The sequence below is a fragment of the Myzus persicae genome, unplaced genomic scaffold (assembly GCF_001856785.1).
Source record: "Myzus persicae strain clone G006 unplaced genomic scaffold, MPER_G0061.0, whole genome shotgun sequence".
Taxonomy (NCBI): Eukaryota; Metazoa; Arthropoda; class Insecta; order Hemiptera; family Aphididae; genus Myzus; species Myzus persicae.
The window spans coordinates 100,787-122,298 of record NW_019103651.1 but is presented as its reverse complement, the minus strand read 5'-3'; the positions used below and the strand labels follow the sequence as shown (position 1 = coordinate 122,298).

Below are 21,512 nucleotides of genomic sequence, written 5' to 3'. Positions count from 1 at the left end.
TAATTAGGTTAAGAATAAAAATATAAACAATATGTAAAATGTAATTCCTTTGTGATGATTCATACTATTCCAAAATAAATCTGATAAAAAATATATAATATATACCTGGTTAAAATTTTAGGTATTGAAAAATCAATTCAAGTGTCCACAATTACTTTAAAAAGAATAAAAATATTTTTATGCATTTTGTAGTATCTACTGTTCTTCAGTAAATACAAAAAAAATTGATTTTATGAAAGACTGGTTGTTAGTATATATTTTCGTTTATTCTTATTTTTTTTGTTAGATGCTTTTCATCTTTTACATCGTAAAAGCCACATGTATGTTGCTTAGTTTTGCATATTTTGTAGATTAAAAACCTGGTTTAAAGAAAAAATGGGCAAGGAACGAGGCTTAGATTTATTAAACATTCACAGAGATATTGAAGTGGACGTCCAATTAATCATAGATCGATTTTCGGGAAAAAAATATATTTATATTACTATGAAAATTTTTCCAATTTGTATAATATGTATTTTTAAAAAAAATGTTATTATAACAAATCAAGGCTTCGACTGAATTGATGTTGTATTTGGAATATTACATGCTTTTAAGTTCATAAATAATTTATTTTTATAACAGTCAATAAATGTCAATTAACACGTGAAACAATTAAATAATAAAAAGGTTAAAAATAAATAAAAACGTTCATTTCCTTCGGTTCAGGTTAAATGATTTTAAATAAATTGGTATCTTTAATGACATTATTAGGTAGGTTGATAATATTTGGAAGTTTGTTATTGTGGCATTCGAAGGTTAGGAATGTTTTGCAATGTGGAATGTTCCAAATAATTAGAAAAATTTGACTTCCTCAGAGAGGAGTCCTCGCAATATTTTGTGATGTACCTATTAACATTTTTAAATAGAGCCCCTCTTGATTGAGCTCCAACTACGCTACTGGTATATTTTTTATACAAAAAAAAAAACGATATCTGTTTATTAGTTCCAATTTACAATATCAACACTTTACCGATATTCGAGGTTTATAATTGCAGTCGGCTAACAGTTAATAACAAGTATAGCTACTTTCAAAAAAATAAAAAAAAGATACATATGGCATAAAACTGTTTGAACTCGACAGAAAATCTGTAAAAAAAAAAAAACAAAAAAATTTCTATGAGCCGGTACAATTTATGACCTATAAACGAAGACCACGAATAGCGAAATCTCATTGTCTTCAGTCTTGTCGCCCCTCTTTCGTATGTAGGAACGGTTTAGCAACGCGACGGAAAACGTATTGCACCTTCATATCCATGTATTAGGTATGTATATACTGTATGTATATATACGTATATGTGCACGGGCACGCGTTATCCGGTCGTCGGTTGAATTGATTTTCGTCGAGTGTGCGAAAATGTATGTTTGCATGACTTTTTACATTGCGGTTAAGCAATACATTGAAACCTCTCCGCAGACCGCCCCGACCGCGCCGTGATATCCCACACTTGTTGTTACCGTCACCTGTATACTACATTGCTGCCAGTCAAGTCCAACCATACCATCACGCATACAACATTGCTATCGATATCATCGGGTATTGTGCAAGGGTGTTGACGAGAAGACGACGATGTGAGTGTAAAATAATATCTCGAGTTCTTGAGACTTTAAGATTAGTCTTGTGTGACTACGGTTTGTTTGGCTTGCAGGTACAGTACCAATCAAGATTCTTTTTGGCAGTTGTTCTGTTGGGCAATACTCCTCCAAGCCGCCGGAGGAGCAAAGCCAAGACATTCCGTCCATTTAGACCCTCACTGGAACAATTTTAAGGTCAGTATATAGCCAGGTAACATATCTGACGGTAGCTATTCAACTAAAATATGTTTAATTTTGGTTTATTTAAAAAAAAAAAACCAAAGTGACTTTACTAAGACAACTTGTGTAGGTATATTGTGAAGTTAGAGAAAAATGATAAAAATAATTTCAACAATTCTGTATAATCTCATGAAATTGGGGGTTTATTCATTTTTTTTTTTTATTTATATTCTTAATGTTAAATTTACCATGAATTTTGACATCAAGTCGGTCTATATCGCCTTGAAACTCATATTGCGTATTTGCAAGCTTATAAGTCCGATCAACCTTAACATTGATACCTTATAGGACTGTTATGTTGCCTGGGGCTCGTGAGATGTTAGCTCTAATAAAAGTGGCGATCTGTATATTATAGTGATGTAGCGACCAAATATTGTGTCTTGGGCGAAACCTCAAAATTCCAACCAGGTGATATATTTAATTTTGTACAGTATACACGGGAGTGAAGTTAATCCCCTCAAAAATGTATGAATTTTATACATTTACCTAGATAGGTTTACACCGATTTACTATTTATGATCAACAAATATACAATTACAATAACAATATTAATTTAATTAATTTAACTAGTCTATAAATATTATACATTAAAAATAACGTAAGATTTCGATTGTAATTTTTAAATAGCAATTTAAAAATGTGTTTATAGAACTAATAATTTACAATTTGATTGTTTCATTAAACTTTTGTCTGAAAGTTTATGCATACTGTCATTAAAATATTATATTTCACTATATCATATATATCTCTCAAATAAAATAAGCCAAATTTTACCTTTTGATGATAAACAAATTATTTTAAATTAGGTTTTTGGACATTTGCAATAATCATTTATATATCCGGATAAAACACGTTTTTACCGAATTTTTATAAAATTATGTTTTGATAAAATATTAATGTAATAATTTGTTGAATGTGAGACAAATTAAATGATTGTTTTATTTTTGTAGTTTCCAAATGGGGAACATAAATAGTATATAGTAGTACAATATTTTAACTTAATTGATCTATACATTCAAAGACATTTTTATGCAAAAATGTATGACATAAAATACAATTACTTATATAAGTATATAAAAGAATTCAAACTCTTTTCTTATTTTAGATGAGGTGAATGATGAATGATGTATTGGTTTCACAATTAAATGTGTTACTTTAATGTACATGCATATTCCTTTTTTCATAACATTAAAAATGTTTAGTTTTTTGATTCTGAGGGGAGATATGAATGTATTGATTTTAATATTTTACAACGATGTGTGTTTTTTATTTTTTATTTGTGTGTCTGTCATCACGGTTTGTTGCAGTAAAAATGTTTCGATTTTCTTCAACAGCAACTTTTCTGGAAGAAAAGTGAATCAAGTTGATGCATTCAGGAGGCCAAAATTTAAAATTTCGAATAGTTTTCAAAAGCGACATTAAAAACAAACAACAAATTAAGGAAACACAGGAATTTTTACGAAAACTATGTAGAACTATTTATAGGCACATGAAATCGTCGATTATTCTTTGGTTTTTTTTAACTAATGTTGATTAACAGTTTTTCAAAAAACTTAAAAATGTAATACAAGGTTCCTCGTAAACTTTTGTTAGTGGAAATTAAAAAAAAAATTGGGAGTAAATCCACAATACATTTTTAGTAACGTTTGAAGTTAACATTTTTAAAACATAGAATATTCACTCGATGTTTTATAAAGCGATTTTCTTATTTTATTGTAATTCAAAAGGAAATAACAGTAAGCACTTGAAGTTTATACTATATATTTATTTCATCAATTCATATACTTGATAAAATTTTCAAAATATTTTGATTTGTTTTAAGCTGTTGACGGATATTTTCAATTTTCATTTTTTTTCTATAAATGTCAATAAAACTTTATTTGTTGTGTCAAAAATTATAAAAAATGAATACAAGACTCTTGATATATTGTTACAATAAAAATTGAAAAAGTTAAAAATACATTGGCACAATTGTTTTTATAAGCATTTAAACTTCAAATATTGACTCAATTTCTTACATTGAAAATTGAAAAATAATTTTGTTGTTAAAAGTGTATAAAATTTTTGTAGCTAAGCATTAAAAATTTAAAACTAGCAGTTTCTTCAGTAACTAAAAAAATCGAAAAATTAACATAAACCCAGCTTTTTATAGTAATTTTAAGTTCAAATTTCGACAGAATTTCATATTAACACAAAGAATAACGATTTTATTAATTTTGTTGCGATTCGGTTTCAAAACAGCCAAATTTTACATAATTATATATAATATTTTTCCAACCTCACTGATAATTTATTTCAGATTTTAAATAATAATTCAATTTACCGGTTACCGTATTAAAATAAGTAATAACAATATAAAATATCCTAGACCGTCTCATTTTATATCATTGAATTCAAATTTAATACCATCCATTTCAACGACCTTCTAGACACCCAATATACAGAACAGCGACATCCACTTACCCGCTTTTTAACCTTGAGGATAGTTGCTAGAATCAAATTAAATCTATTTAGAACTACTAGTCGAAACTAAAAATTAAAAATCGTAAGTAGTTTTTAAAATAATGCTAAAAATAAAATTAAAAACTGCCGTAACACCAAAAGTGTAACTTTCCTTTTACACCATTACCCGTTTCCACCAAAAGTATTCCTTTCCATTTTACACCAAGACAAGTTATATATACTACGCTTATAAGTTATAAAAGCTGTTAAAATGTAATAAATTAAGATACAACATAACAAAATTGAACAAAATTAATAACAAAAAACATTGTACAATAATATGGTATAAAAGTTAGGGCGAGGAAGCTAGTGATAATATAACTGTCTTCCGGTATTAACCAATTTTTTAAACCTATATTGTGTTTAATACAATATAATACAACAAATTTATTAATTAAAACAAAATATTATTTTAAATTTCGGGTACGATTTTGTGAAACCGATGTCATACAATTTTTAAAAAAATATCCACGAATTATTATAAAGTAACATTTTACTATTATACAATAATATTAAATCTTTTTTTTATTATTAAATTTGTACTATTATTAGCATTATTATTATTATTACAAGGTAACATTTTACTACGTACAATATTTTACATGAATAAACTTTATCTAACAATTATAAAATTAATTATTATAAATATTATTATTATAAGGTAACATATACATCTATATTATGGTGTATATTAATTTATTACTTTTTAACAGCTTTTAATATAATTTATAAGCTTAGTATATAACTGGTGTTGGATAGAAACGATTATTGGTGGAACGAGTACCACCCTTAAAAACAGATGTTCTTACTAAAAACTAGTTTTTGATAAAATGATTTTGTTTTTGTTTGTAATTCTGAAATGAATAAATGTCAATGTATTAAAATATTTGCAATGATAGTTTATATCAGCAATATTTTTAGTAATATTACTCAACATTTTATATTCCAAATTTAGATATTTAAAATTGTCTAATTTTAGTTTTTCGATTTATGTATTATGCATGCAAAACTTTTTTTTTTGGTTAAAAAATGATAGAAAATATGATATCCGGTTTCTCATATGAATTGTTCTTACATGAATAAAATAGATCGAAAATATATAGTCACACAATCCTTTATATAACAATTTTAAGTACAAATATTTTTACGAAATTCATCAAAACCACTGATTTGTTATTTATTAATATCTATTAGCTTTGAAAATTTAAAACAAAACTTTATAAGTTTATATGATTGTAAATTAAATTAGACATTCAAGAGATATTCAAATGTATCATAACGATTTATACTTAATCTGGAATTGAGCCTCAATATGCTCAGTGGAACCTTTTATATTTTATTATTTTGTTTTAATTCAAAAAAAAAATTATAGCAGAAACTGGAAACAAATTTCAACTAATATTAAATTATTATTTTCTGTACACATTAAAATGTTCAAAATATTTAAATTGTTTATTTTATTTTCTAAATTAATTGATAGTAAGAGTAAAGTAAACTATACTGCTCTGCTGAGCTGTAGCTAGGCGTTGAGTGTACATCGCCAACGAGTAAGTACCGTAATACATGTGTTGATTTTGAATTCAATGATAATATAATATAATTTTGTTAAGAACAATGGTTTTGAGCATCATGGACTATCAATATTTATTTATATAATATATTTCATGATAATATGTTTTTTGATTTTGCTATTGAAGAAATTTAGTTTTACTTTTAATTTAGGTACTATTAGTAGGTTGATTAAATTCTTTTTGTAAACATTGTATTTATTTAATTACTATAACAGTATAGTATCTATAAATATAGATAATTTATTATTGGTATTAATGAGCTAATACCACCTTGCCATAGAATTGGGTAAAATATAAATTTGTCGTCGATGCGTGTGTAAATATGTGATGAATAGAGCAATGACTCATGCATTTGCATGTTTTTTCTGGTTTAGTTAAACGTATGCAGAGTAAATACACAATACCTTTCACACCGTTTATGGCCAAAAGCTAAAAGTTTTTAGTGCATATTTTAAGCTTTTAGTGCATATTTTGATGGTATATCGACAATCGAGCACTTTGGTGAGTATTTTCCATGAATCAAGATCAACAATTTGCCATAAACTTATAAAGACGATAGAGATAAATTTTATAGTATCAAGTAACTATCTGTAGTCAGTGGGTGGATTAGATTAGTTCTAGTAGATTTGCCACGTGTGTGTAAGTTCCGCTAGTTTAATTTGTATATAACGTTCGTGAGTAATATGCCAAAAGAAAAATTCGACTAAAGCTTATTGTTTGTGTAATTTTGTAATCGAGTTTGGTGAATCTGTATTTTCAACGGATAATAATTAAGAAGAATGGGATCCGACATTCAAAAAAAAATTAAAAATCAATTTACTTATAGTGAATAATAATGAAATTAATTTTTTTAAGGGCATATTTAACCGCATATTTTAAATTTTTTAATACATAAGTGCATGTTTTTAAATGCATATTTGATGATTTTTTAGTGCATGTTAGTCCTTGCTCTAGTGATGAAAATGTCAAGTTATTTTTTATTTGAGTAGGTAGGTGCCTATTTTTCAAGATTGGGCAGGAACTGTAAGTGCGTAATGCTAACATACAGAACCGTTACGATGGTAAATGAATCAGTATTAAGTTCATTAAATGTATATAAATTCATTAATTCTACAAACGATGACGTTAATTACGTACAGGATATCTGTTACATCTCCAAGGTCTGCGTATGTTTGAAAACTCGCGTAGTCAATAACAAAATATAATGTTGTCTAGGTCCCTAAGTTGTTAGTCCAAATAATCAAAGCAAAACCGAGGGTATAGCATGAATTAATAATTTAACGAATAATCTTGTTAATTATTTGCGAATAATTTGGCCCAAGACTCCATGAATTTCTACTTTGCCCAAAACATCATGCCGCTGCAGTTATATAGGTCACGGTAATTCCTTATCCTAGCCCTTAAAATGTATGTATATACGAAGAATCAATTTTAAAACGAAAAATAAATATATATTTATTATTTGACGAGTTTCTTTCCCCGTCGGTCCATTTTAGATGAGTAAAAAGTTTTTACACCAATATTTTCTGGTACATCGACACGTGTTGAGATCTACCTAAACCTAAAGTAAAAAATAGATAAACAGATTAAATTTTATATGTGCAATGAACTTTATTCTTTATATATTTTTTTAAAGTTTATCATTCACAGTGTACATAATGTAATAAAATGCTTGTAATAACGCAAAAAAAAAGTACTTATAAATATAATATTATTAACAATAATGTGGTGTGTTGTAGAAATTTACTAATTTTAAGTGGTGGTCATCTTCGATCTCCGTCGCCATAACAGTAGACGGCTGCAACTTGTACTGTACCTATACGCCATATATAATTTTTTAATGAATTTTCAAGGTTATAAGTAAACCTCCGTTTACTCAAAAGAAGAAACTCGTTGATAAATATTATATTATAGTCATAACAATCAGGCATCAGCCTACCTTTTTTGATAGCAAACATAGGCTAGGTACGTAGCATTAATTTTATCATTAATTATTATAATAGTATATATTTAGATCATATAATATTGTTATTAACCTTTGAGTCAGTTCTGACTTGCAGTGGAACTGTGTGGGTCTTCTGTAGGTTCATGTCTTCGTGGTAAAAATAGACAGTAGCTTAAAATTAATCAAAATATTTTGAAAATTTCATTGACCATTGTCTACATAAATTGTTTTTAGACAATAATCAATGGCTTAGTACGTAGTCGTCGTTAGTGTACGTGTGTTGATAATATTCTAAAATAGATAATACTCCCCCGAAAATAAGAACGTACATCGATGATTATGTTAAATTTGGTTTTACGTTTATTGAAAACGTGAAAACGATGATATCCAAAAGCCTCAGTGTGTTGAGTAACGGTGCCCTTCAACCAAAACGACTAGAACCACAGCTTATCCGATGCTAAAAGAAAAACCTAAAGAGTTTTTGTTGCTAAAAATAATGCTCCAAGTAAAATGAAACTATACAAGTAGTCATGCCAGATAATGAATAGTTTCTTTGTTAGATACTAATATAAAAAACGGGAATATTTTTTTTCAATGTATAGACAGAGGAGCGAGTTTTACGAAAATGTATAAAGGAGGCGTAGGATAGAAGATATTAGGAACCTCTGTTATTAAATATAATAACATAAGTAAAAGTTTCACGTCTCCACAAATAATATTTTTGAACTATAACAACTGAGAAATAACTAACATTGTTATTCTTCGTTTAAATATCTAATTTTGTCAAAATGTAAACTCCCACGGTCTATAAAAGTGTGGTAATTTATTTTTTTAAATTTAAAAGTTAACTTATTCACGAAGAACTTTGCATAAAATGTCGAAGCCTTAGCTCTAAATAACGTTCTACATTTTTTAATCACACAATAATTTGATATTTTTCGAGATTTTATCAACATATGATTTCACATGCTTATAAAAAAAATTAAGTGCCTGTGAATTTTAAATATTTTTTAATTTCTATCAGAAAAATTAATGTAGCAATATAATACCTACTTTAAAATAATATGTCGAAATATATTAAAAATCTTATTGTGTATTAATAATTACCTCACACAATAACGAAAAGTCTCTGAAATTAATATTTTTTTAATAGCAACAAAAAATAAATCACTATGAGGGATATTGTCATTATAATTTGCATATTATTCATTTCGCCAACACTTTAACTTCAAATGTGAGTTACGTCAGTGGCGTGAGCAGAGGGCCAATAGGCTGAACCCCCTCCTCCATTTGCCGTATTATTAATACTATTTAAAAATGATAATTAAATTTCAACTATCATCAACTATTTAACAAGGACGTAAATTCATAAACATTTTTAGATGGATCAATTTTTTTCAAATTATTCCTACATAAAGAGTTTTGTTTTTTTTAACGAAATTGACAAAATTAAACACAAATTTGAATTTCTTCATAATTCATTTAGAACAAAATTCTATTTTATGATTACTGGAAATAATATAATTTGGTGCCAAATAATAATTATTATAATTGTATTTAGTTAACTTAGTAGTAAAAACTAAAAAGTAATTAGAACACAGAATACAATGTATTTGTTTATCTTATGAAATGTTCAAAGTTTTTCCCTTTATATTCTAACATGACTCAAGTCACCTTAAAAATTCAGTCAGTTTCTTTTTTGGTTTGGTTCTCTCTTAAAATGTTACATGTTGCCTGTATTTCGCTTTTTAAGTCCTGGAGATTGATTGGTGGATCCGCGTAAACCACAGTTTTTAGAAGTCCGAATAAAAAAATCTATTGGCGTTAAACACCTGTAAGTTTCAATCCAGCCGTTCGGGAACATTTGATTCAAATGCTGCCTAAAAATTATTACATTGTGAGCTGGTACACCATTTTGCTGTCGGAACACATGATCTTAAGTGTCTAACGGAATATAATCCAACAGTATTATTAGTTCGTTAGTTACAACATTTAAATATCGTCTACTATTAAGAGTTCCATCATAAAAGTACTATCCTACAAGCTTTCCGTTAATAACCCCAAACATATATTCATTCCCCAGACCGTTTGAAAATCAGTGTCACTTGACCAGTGAGGGTTTATATCATTCAAATCCCAGTATCTATGATTTCGTTCGTTCATAATATTATTGTTTGTACATTTTGATTCATCCGTCCAAAGAATGTGATTGAAAATTAAAGGGTCATTATGAAATTGAGTACTAAACCACGCTATAAATTCCAACCTATGGATAGAAACTCTTATACCCAAATGTTGGACAAATTCCACTTTATATGGGTGCATTTTGTGTTTTTTTTAGAACTTTTTGGACAAAAACATATGAAACTCCAATTTTGAGGGCAACATAATATGTCTAAGTCACGAACTAGGATTAGCTCGTACGTGTGCTAGTACTTGTAACTCTGTATTTTCATCAACCATATTTACTCCTTTGTCGGTTAATCTGCTCGGAAATCTTAAATCTTTATTTAACCATTGTAAAACGTTGTATTACAAATTAGTTAAAGTATTGTATCTTTATTTGTATCGTTCAGAATACGTCCTGGCAGTTACGAGTACATTACGCTGTCATTCGCAATAAATTAAGACTAAATCAAATTTTTCAGCTTTATTCATATCATTTAAATTATAGGAATACTTACTAAACAGGTATTATCACAGTGGTGATAATCTAAAAACGCACAAAATGAGGTACGGATCTGGTTAAAGATAAAAAGCAAAATGGTTTTTTCATCAAATTAAAAACCTAATCATCTGGTTGACTTATCGTTAGTAAAAAAATTAAAGAATAAAATGAAATTTCACTATAAAAATAGTTCAAATTGTAATCATATAGCAGTTAACCAATCACAAATCATTCATCTACTCTACCTAGAAACAAAGACATGTTAAACACTTATTTTATTATTTCCAGTAGTTAAAAGTTAAAATTTTAATCAAAATTAATTATGCATAAATTCAAATTTGAGGTTACTCTAACTTGGTCAATTTTGTAATAAGAAAAAAAATGTTTATACAAAAATTGTTTAAAAAAAAAAAATCTATCTAAAAATGTCAAGAAAATAGGTATTTCCATTAAAAAAGTAAGTAGTATTACGCATGAGCATATCGGAAGGATTAAAAATTAAAAATTTCCTCAAAATGTGTATTTAGGTACTCACCTCCCGAAAATCCCTATTTCAATGAAATGTCACGCAGCTTAGACATTCAGTGGTATCTGTAATCGTGATCATACTGTATATAACTTTAGATCATTCCAGATAAAATGTGACTTTTATTTTATAGGCAGAACATAATAAAACTTACATAAGAACTAATGAACATCACCATCGCTCAGCGTGGGAGGAGAACTTCCACCATATTAATAGACACAACGAAGAGGCCAAAGACGGAAAACATAATTACACACTAGATTTGAATCATTTAGCTGACATGGTAAGCAATTGTTTATTATAAAATAATTGTTATGGCATTTTGGTTTGACAAAAAGCTTTTAAGTTGTAGTATACATTTGTTTGTCCATAATACCTTCGATTTTTTTTCTCTGCGGTAATTACGCTATGCCCAAGCTGCGGAAATATCCGAGAACACTTGTTTTACTGTGTTACACATCACAGGGAGATTACACAGTCATTATTTGATACTCACACAAAAATATTAACCGCATTGCATTTTATAAGGAGGCTTCAAAATTTTTGGCCACAGCTCAAATTCTTCTCTTACATTACATATTTACCGTATTTTAAAATTACAGAGAGATTGCACACACATGTTTGAATTAAATGACAAATAATTGTATCCAAAAAATGATTTTGAGCTGAGATGTTAATCAATCAGTCTTTATTATTAAGTGTGCTTACAAAAATATTACACTGAGTATTATATCACTCTAAGTTGTGAAGATGTATATATATACCTTAACAAATTATATAAACCAGCGGTTCTTAACCTGTGGTCCGCGGCCACCTGGGGGTCCGCAATACTCCTGTCGGGGGACCGTGGCAGCCTTACCACCTAACATAAGTTAATACGTGACATTATTATTTTTGTTTCATATAAAATTATAATTGTATATAAATGTGTATATTTTGTTATGTCTACTTCTATAATTTGTAATATAAAATAGTTATTATAATTTTGGTTATGATAACTTGATATGTTTTGTAAAAAAAGGAATTCGACAAAATATTGGTAGGGGGGGGGGTCCGTGATTTCTAAAAATATTTCATCGGGGGTCCGTGTTCTACAAAAGGTTAAGAACCACTGATATAAACAATTAAATAATAAGTTAATTTTTAAAAAATAATAACGTACCTACAGCATTCGACGGAGTAATTCAATTCTGAATTGCAAACTGAGACTCTTAGTAAGGGACACCACATATGAAACAAATTTAAGTTTATAATTCAAGTTTAACTAACCCATTGATGATGATAGACACTCGATTCCCATTGGGTCCTAGTGTACAGTAGGTCGATTATCTACTTCCTCGCTTGTCTTAGTTATCTTACTTTAGACCTAATGAATTCAATGGATGTCATCGTATACCTCTCAACTAAATAATTGCATAGTTATTTATGTTTAGTATTTAGTAAAGATAAATTATATTCAAATAAATAAAACATAACAATCGTTTAGATATAAATAAATCTTCAATTAATATGTTTATATTTAAAATGTTTTATTTTTCCATTTAATGATGATTTTGTATATTTTTCAGCCTATACATCTGTACAATAGACACTTTACAAGTCTTTCGTCCAGCAAATTAACAAAAGGTGTTGATACCCATACCCATCCGCCACAACATCATACGAGATCAATTCCCGAAGAGGTATATAAATATATAATCTTAATAAATTATTCTTAAAAGCAAATTCTCTAATTTTCTAAAAAAAGTAAACCGTCAATTCTTTTTTATTTGTATAGTCCTTTAATATTCACGAGTCGTGCCGTTGACGACCATAGACCGTAGGAACGGCATGGCGGAACAGCCAGTGAAAAGCCACGTTCAGAAAAATAAAGCAATTGTCTGTAGAAATGTTTTCACTATAAGTAATTGTACTAGTTGGACACTAAATATAAATTAAAATAAAATACAGAATAATTTTATGATAAAATATATAAATAAAGTGGAAATTGAACTTGTATGGTGGTTATTACACTCATACCAAAATAACATAACATTTCTTCTATGATAGTGTTTTCGTAGAATAGTCTGGTTATTGCATTTATCCCTGCATTACCATTTCCATGATACATAAACGCAGAGGCGTGACAAAAAATAGTACGTGTTGCTCATGCGGAACGGCAGTTTCAATCTTAGGCGAAACACGGCCTTTGCCCACGACCAAAATAGCTCACTTTCTGCCCCTGCCCCACAATATACTATTACGTAATATTGTTGTGTACATTTTAAAATATTTTGTGCGCCACGTATATATTTAACAGCATCTATAAAACCACTGAAGTCCGTTTTCCGATCGACAGGTTGACTGGCGGGAAAGGGGGTTTAACACGCCCGGATGGAATCAGCTGGACTGCGGTGCGTGTTACGCTTTCAGTATAGCTTCTATGCTCGAAGGACAGCTATTTAAAGCCACGGGAAAGTTGCACACGTTGAGGTGAGTATAGAAAAATGAATGTAGTTTAATCAAAATCCTACGAGATGAAAACTAAAACGCACCAAATTTAACTTTTCGTCCCGGGATGTATTAGTTCGCAACAAATCATCGACTGTTCAATCGCCTACGGAAATCTCGGTTGCTCTGGCGGTTCATTAAAAAACACATTGCAGTATCTCCAGAGAGTTGGAGGAATTATGCAAGGAATCGAGTATTCGTACAAAGCAAAGGTGAGTTAAACATCAGTTTTTTCACACAGAAACATGAGATGAGATTTCCTGATCAAGGTCTATGTTATATTATACCACTTGTAGAAATTGGATTTCTAGCACACCCCTTACGATTTTCTATTAACTTTTGAAGGAGTTTAACACTAATAACAGGGCAGATAACACAATGGAGAACTAACCAAGAATGAGCTAATCACTAAGAATTTTGATTTTTAGGCATAATGATTGTGTGAAATAATATAAAAATGATGCAACCCTGTACTGTGTAATATTATAGTTCATTGTAATAAATAATTGGTTGTATTTTTACTCAGGTATGAGTAAATTATTAACATAATATAATTATATATTTTAAACAATTTATTTCAGAAAACATTATGCCATTTTAAAAAGTTTAGAGCGGTAATTCAAATTTCAAACATTTCAATACTGCCACAGTCCGATGAATACGCGCTAAAAGTAGCTGTGGCGCTTATAGGACCAATCAGCGTATCAGTGAATGCAAGTCCAAAAACATTTCAACTGTATTCGTAAGTATAAATTTATTTTAATCATTTGATTTTTCAAATACTTTGGGCTTCTATTTAAAAACATAACTCAAATTTCTATTTTGTTTAATGTTCTTTTGCGAAAAAAGTAATAAATAATGAATACTCAATAACCAGTATTGATGATCTATTATGAAATCATTGTAAAATTTGATATTATTTCATATTAATTAAAAAGAGCATAATATAGTGCTAATTATTTTAAATAATTTTGATTCACGTAGTAAAATGTCAAATTAAAGTTGTATTGATATCCATTTATTTTAAGGCAAACAATAGAAAACTTAATAAATTCAAAATTAAAATAAATCCAAACTAAAACTAAGGAATTATGCTTACGTTATTAATATTCACAAAGGAAAAACAACATATATAGGTTGTTGTGGACTGTAACGCCTTTTTTGTTTTTGGTTCTCGGATAGGAATAATTAGTTTAATTAATATATTGTAACACACCTTATTTCGATCGCAAAAATATATATCTTTATTTATTACGACGACGCGAGCCGGTGTCGATTACATTGATTGTACGCGACTGACTCAATAGTCACACAGTAATCAGTATAATATAAGTCTACGATAATGTGTTATCGGGGTCGGCCCGCGTATCGTCTTTATCGCGACCGAGCGATCCCGACACAAATTATCGACTCTTAACATGAAATAATAATAATAAAATAATACAATATAATAATATGATAGCACGCGTCAACACCGCCCGCCTTGAAATATTTTAATATTTAAACAATATATAATTCACACGAAAAATACATAATATAAGTGTAGATAATATAAATATATAAAAAATTTAATTTTAACAAAAAAGGTAAGTATACATTTGAATTTTACTCCTAACAATGCATGAGAAAATGTCCCTTTTTATTCTTATTGTTTTTTTTTTAATTGCAAACTAACGAAATACAATATACTACAAAATATATATAAACAAAACATATGAATATAAGTTATATTTAACCCCTTATTATACAAGCGTAAAAAAATTTTCGCTTTTTATCATATTCAATTTTATATATAATATACGCATTTTTTTTTTACGATATTACCTTAACCCATGTTCTCATCAAACGGAAGCGGGCACAAATTTCGTACCGCTCGGTTGTACTCGCCCGTCATAGTTTTCACCACCGCCGTACGAATAACTCCGTCCTCTCCGTAGCTGACCGACAATACCCGTCCTAGTTTCCAATTTAGTGGCTTAATATTTTCTTCACGCATCAAAACGATTGTTCCGACAGCCAAGGTGGGACCTCTCTCCACTGACCATTTTTTTCTTACTTGCAATTGATTTAAATATTCGTTGCTCCATCGTTTCCACAAAATTTGCGTGTATTGTCGAATACGACGCCAACGGTCTAATCGATTCGTCGGGATTGTACTTTCATCCCTTTCCGGTATGGCCATCAGAGATTCTCCAATTAGGAAATGTGCAGGAGTAAGATATGTTAAGTCGGAGGGATCGGATGACATTTCGGTTAAAGGGCGGGAATTAAGGCATGCTTCTACCCGGGTAAGTATAGTATTTAGTTCTTCGTACGTTAAATGCGACTCGCTTAGCACTCTACCTATCAGATTTTTCATCGATTTCACTGAGGCCTCCCACAGACCCCCAAAATGCGGTGATCGCGGGGGAATGAACCGCCATTCTACACCATCATTGGCCGTTTGTTTTTGTATTTCATTATTATGCTCCGTAGATTTAAATAAATCATAAATTTCTTTTAAATATCGATTCGNAAATACAAAATAATCGCGGCGTTTTTAAAATGTGCCCTTCTGCTGGGACCCCTATAGTATTTCTAAGAATAACCAATTATTGCATAATTATAATCTTTTCCAATTACAGTAGATATTTTATTACTAGAAATCAAATATTCATTTCAATAATCAAGATTTATTAGGCTGTTGCCTTTGCCGGATATTCAAATCATTATAGTTTTGCCTATATTTAGTTTCTTAGTACACTCATTCAAACAGATGATTCATACCATTTTATTTTTGTTAGTTTTGAGCTTTTCGTAAAACAACATCACCGAGTTCATCTCATACTTTATTGCAGTACAAATTATGAAAAATCAAAAAATGATCTTAAAATGGTTTTTAATTTGATTTAAATATTTATATTGATGTTAATACTTAAATTACATACTTCAAAATTAATTGAATAATAAATAAATTGTTTCAATCAAATTCTAAAAATGTAATTATTATTCTACTCATCTGAAACATTTTTTTTCACTTTGTAAGTATTTTTTTTTTGTTAAAAAAACAATATAAATAAAGTATATTTATGTGTGAGTACTGTATTTGTTTTTACTATTGCATTGAACAAAAAGTACTCGTCTAGTGTTAACATGACTGTCAATTGTCTGTCTATAAATTTTTGCACGCCGAAAAACTTCTTTCCGCATATGGAATAAAAGCTATGTCATCGATGTGGAGATCATCTAGGAGAGACGTTCCAAACATTTATTTTATATTTATATTAAACATGATGATGTATAATGTGTATATTTTAGACCTATATATTGTATTGTAATCATAAACTAAGATACTATGGACTGGAAACGACAAAGTAATCGGTTGAGAGAAATGAGACCAGTTTTTGTTACGGACATTTATGGTGAGGGAAATTAACGGACTGCGCTGAAACCTGGTGGTGAATACCATGAACTACTAACGAGTGTGCTGTGGTTCTAAGGCTGGCTATGAAAGGCATTTAATAGTTAATAGTGTTAATACCTACCTACTTATTAAATATATGAAATTGTTCCAGGTACATTGAAGAGGGAATGGTTTCTAGATATACTTTTTATAAATATTAAAATAATCTTAACATAAATTTTGTTCTAACTTCTAACATGTGACATCACGACAACACATGTAACACAATACATAGAGAAGGTATTGCAATTTGATTCATTATAATATGTTACATAACCTTGTACATAGTAGGAAATTCATACAAGTAGGTACATAGGAAATTTATTAATAAGAGTAATTTCTAAAATTTCAAGAAAATTTTCAATTATTAATTGCAAGAGCTTTGATAGTGAATGATCTTTTTCTGGTGTACCTTAAACATCTGTAGATAATTGGACCGAGATTGTATCAACAGTCAAAAGTCATGGCACTAAAATTAAGTTTGTTTGCAAAAAAAATTCTTCCTCAAGATATAATTAAAAATTATGCCGGAGTTCAGGTATACAGGTATAAATTCAGGATAACCTTAAATTATTATGTGTTTGAAAATTCATGTTTTAATGTTCTTCAACTGAAATAAATATGAAATCTAAACTATAATTTATGATACATAATAATCTACAATTTTAAGACATACATTTTTCAAGTAGAGCTAGATTTAGTTTAGTTGAAGGTGCTATTCCTCAACTTCAGCAGCATAATGTAAAAAAAAAAATGAGTATGCATTTTCTGTAATTGAGGTAAGCTACTTGTATAAACAATTTCAAAATGTATATTATAGCTTGCTTATAGTAGTAGTCAGTAATTGAATTATGTAAAATAATTTAAAGGGTACCGCTAAGAGAACTATTGAAGATATAACTGTTTCAAATAAGTCTTAAGTCCTTGTAGGAGGCAATTGATTTTGTCCCATGAAAAGGATGTTGTTCTTTTATACAAACAAGTAGTTATCATCAAGATACTAAAGTTTCTACCATTAATTTAAATAGTTATCAGCAGATACATTAACATTTTACTCTTTCAAAAAGTTTTACTATATTTTACTAATACATATAAATATAAAAATTAAGACACCAAGTTACAAACTCATCCCAATATGTGTCATTGTTTTATTGTTATTTTATTTTATCGAGTGTCCATATATTTTTCCTGTATATACTTCAAATTACATAATTTCCAATTATTATTTTTACGCTATAGTTTTCAGCAATAAAATAAAAAATACCCATTTTTAATTAAATTAGTAAACATACAATAATAATCATAAATAATGTTAATTTAGTTCACAACAATATAGTACCTATACTGATCTTGAAATCCCACCAAAAAATGTTCGTAACAAAACGGGGCTGCTGTTTAGACATTCGTTTCCAGTCCTTAGTGTCTTAGTTCATGATTGTAAAACACTAAAGTATGTTTTTCTGTAAAAATTATTAGTTATTTATTTTTTTCAATTATCTTTGCCCCATCCATCTCTAGAAAAATGTTAATCATCGTACCTTCTTATAACTTTATAGGTCTGGAGTATACGATGATCCAGCTTGTTCGTCTAACACTGTTAACCACGCAATGTTGCTGGTCGGATACACTAAGAACGCTTGGATTTTGAAAAACTGGTGGAGCTCGAAATGGGGTGACAACGGTTACATGTACTTAGCCCGTGGTAAGAACCAGTGTGCCGTGTCCACCTACGCTGCTTATGCTACCATACTACTGCCGCATCACCGATCACTACCATCGACCCATCCTTAAGGTTGATTTGATATCCTGAATTTGGTATTGTCTCAAGTCATAACTGAAGCTAAATTTAAGTATATTAACTAACATTGTACCAAATATGAACTTAAAAATGATAAAATATACATTTCATTATAGTTTACTAATAAAAAAAATTAGTTTAAAAACTTTGGACGTTTAAGATTAACTTTTTTTTAAAAAAAAATACACTAGTAGCAGCTTATTAAGAACCTTATGTAGGGTAAGTAGTGATTAGGTAAGTATTGGTATTTATTTCAACTCATTTATATGATTCAATTCCTACAACTCAGTTCACCTAAATGAGTTGAATCCCCAAACCAAGAGTGGTCACTCTCTTAACAAATCTTAATTTATGTATAGATAATTTAAGGACCTATTGACTCACAACTTCCAAGTGAGTTAGAATAAATTACTAAGTCTTTCTAATGGATAATTATTAAAATCATAATTAATATATTATATCAGTCAATTCAGTTTTATTTAATTTTCATTGGGGTAACACTAGTCACTGAGTCATGTGAGTTGCTGATTCAGTTCATACTGATTTAACTCTTATTTTTTGACTTAACTCAAAAACTAATAACCGTGGACACTTGCAATTTTCACCAAATATATTAACAATTTCTATATATGTAAAAATTTAAAAATATTTTGACTGTTTAAGTCATTTATAACAATGAGAAATTGTCCTAATTTTGTTTATTATAGTTATTTTACCTTTATCAGAAAAAGTTGATATTTTTAATATTTTTAATTAATTTTAAGTTTAAATATTTATACAAGTATGCAAGGAAGAGTAGAAGACACAACATATCAGATCAGAATTGTCTGCAACGATTCATCATTGATTTCAAATATAACACATCCATTACAATGATATATCATACAACGCAAATATGCCTGATAACTACTGTACATTAGAATTTACCTACTTACTCATATTTTTTATTTTGCATATTATTTCAAGTACCTCGGTATAATTATTTTAGGCAAAATATGGATTACGAACTAATAATTACATTAAAAAGTCAGACAGTTGTTGTAACTCATGTAGATTGTACAGTTATCATAGATTACAATTTTCGGGTTTATCTAAAAGCCTATAGGTAGTAATTTCATAATTTGTGTCACATAATATTAAAGCTTGGATGTAATGGTTTACCTACAAAATACGTTGTTATTTTTTCTTTCTAATAAATGTTGTTTTGCAGAATTATATTTATCAATGCATACCTCTAAAATGGTCTTCTCCACCAGCCCACAGAGTATGCAAGCGAGTGCATCCTCATGCGCACGACTATGAGCTTCGCAACCTAACGGAAAATGAAGCTTCGAATTTCCGAAGGGAGGGGGGTGATGAAATGTATCTGATTTGAATTGATAAACTGGTGGATAAATTGGTGTCAAAGGTCCGGAGCACGTGATCTCAGACCACTTATTTCAGCCACCCCAGTCATGGACACGATGCCATTTCCAAAGGTCCGGAATATCTTCGAGGCGTTCGATTCGGTCTCGGACGAACTAGTCTTTACCAGAACCTCGACGAGCTTTTAAATTCTACCTAGAAGATGTCCTCTCCAAAAGCGGGTAGTCCCTCGGGGATCGGTAACAAGTTGCTCAAGAGGATTATCCTTTACTGGTCCATGGCGACTCTGGATATCTACTACAGGTGGCCCACATGTTCCTCCCCCCTGGAAGAAGGTCAAACTGGTACTCTTACACAAGGGCCCGGGCAAACCAGTTGAATCGCGATTGAAAAAGGGGATAAACTGGATTGCAGGTCTTGTATACTTGGTTGATATATTTGAACAGCTTAATAAGCTCAATATTCATATGCAAGAAAAATATACAAATATAATCAAATATGTAGATTCTTTCTAACCTAAACGATTTCAGAAATAAATTATAAAATTGGAAAAGAAAAATTAAATTAATCAATTTTACAATATTTGAAGAACTTTTTTCAGTTCTTACCACAAATAATTACAATGAAACATTGTCTGTATCATTAAACACTGACATTTTTTAATATATAACTACCCTAGAGGACGAATTTGAACGGTATTTTCTTATAATGGTAATAAACCTTTGAAAAAATCGTAAAACTAAGGGTACCACTTAGCATTCAACTAAACAGTAAACATTATCATTTATCGAATTAATAATAACAAGTAGGTACACACACATGCATACGAGCTGCAGTCAGTTCTATTATTTACAAATAATGAGGATTTTTTATTTTTATCTTTTTGGCAGTGTTGTATTAATATATAAAAATCCCAATCGATTTGGGACTTATTCGAAACTGTTGATGGAATTGTACTTAAAATTCGATCGATTGCCTGACTCATAAGAGAGATTTTCTGAAAATTGAGCTATATTGCTTACAGTTTAGTAGTTTACACACACTTAATAACTTATTGATATGAGCTAAAAAAGACATTCAGCAGAACAATTACAAAACCTATTCAAATGTGAAAAAAAAGTATACGACACTTTTAAGAATCAAAGAAATATTAAAGTAGAATGGTTAAAAGGTAAATTTGTCTTTTAATTTATTGTTGAAGTTGTAAAAATTTCTTAATTTATATGTACGTAAATATTATTTCGTAGGGTACGGTAAACTGAAAAGAGCAATTAAGAACGAGATACTTAACAACGACATTTGGGATAGTTTTATATCAGTAGGAGCTAAAAATATTCCTGTTTTTGGACCGATG

General features: G+C 29.3%; 1 protein-coding gene across 1 annotated transcript; it reads left to right on the top strand.

Annotated features, from left to right (window-relative positions):
- Positions 1–1,535: 1,535 nt before the first annotated feature.
- Positions 1,536–18,863, top strand: LOC111034978 (cathepsin L1). Its single transcript, XM_022316443.1, has 8 exons — positions 1,536–1,608; positions 1,686–1,806; positions 11,197–11,346; positions 12,632–12,745; positions 13,402–13,535; positions 13,630–13,765; positions 14,135–14,295; positions 18,552–18,863. Coding segments are annotated over exons 1-8 (1,053 nt in total). The 5' UTR covers positions 1,536–1,606; the 3' UTR covers positions 18,787–18,863.
- Positions 18,864–21,512: the final 2,649 nt, after the last annotated feature.

Excerpts from the sequence above, each read along its gene's own strand:
- LOC111034978 (XM_022316443.1), top strand. Across the intron at positions 13,766-14,134 it reads AGTATTCGTACAAAGCAAAG|AAAACATTATGCCATTTTAA; the intron begins GTGAGTTAAACA and ends AATTTATTTCAG. Across the intron at positions 14,296-18,551 it reads AAAACATTTCAACTGTATTC|GTCTGGAGTATACGATGATC; the intron begins GTAAGTATAAAT and ends ATAACTTTATAG.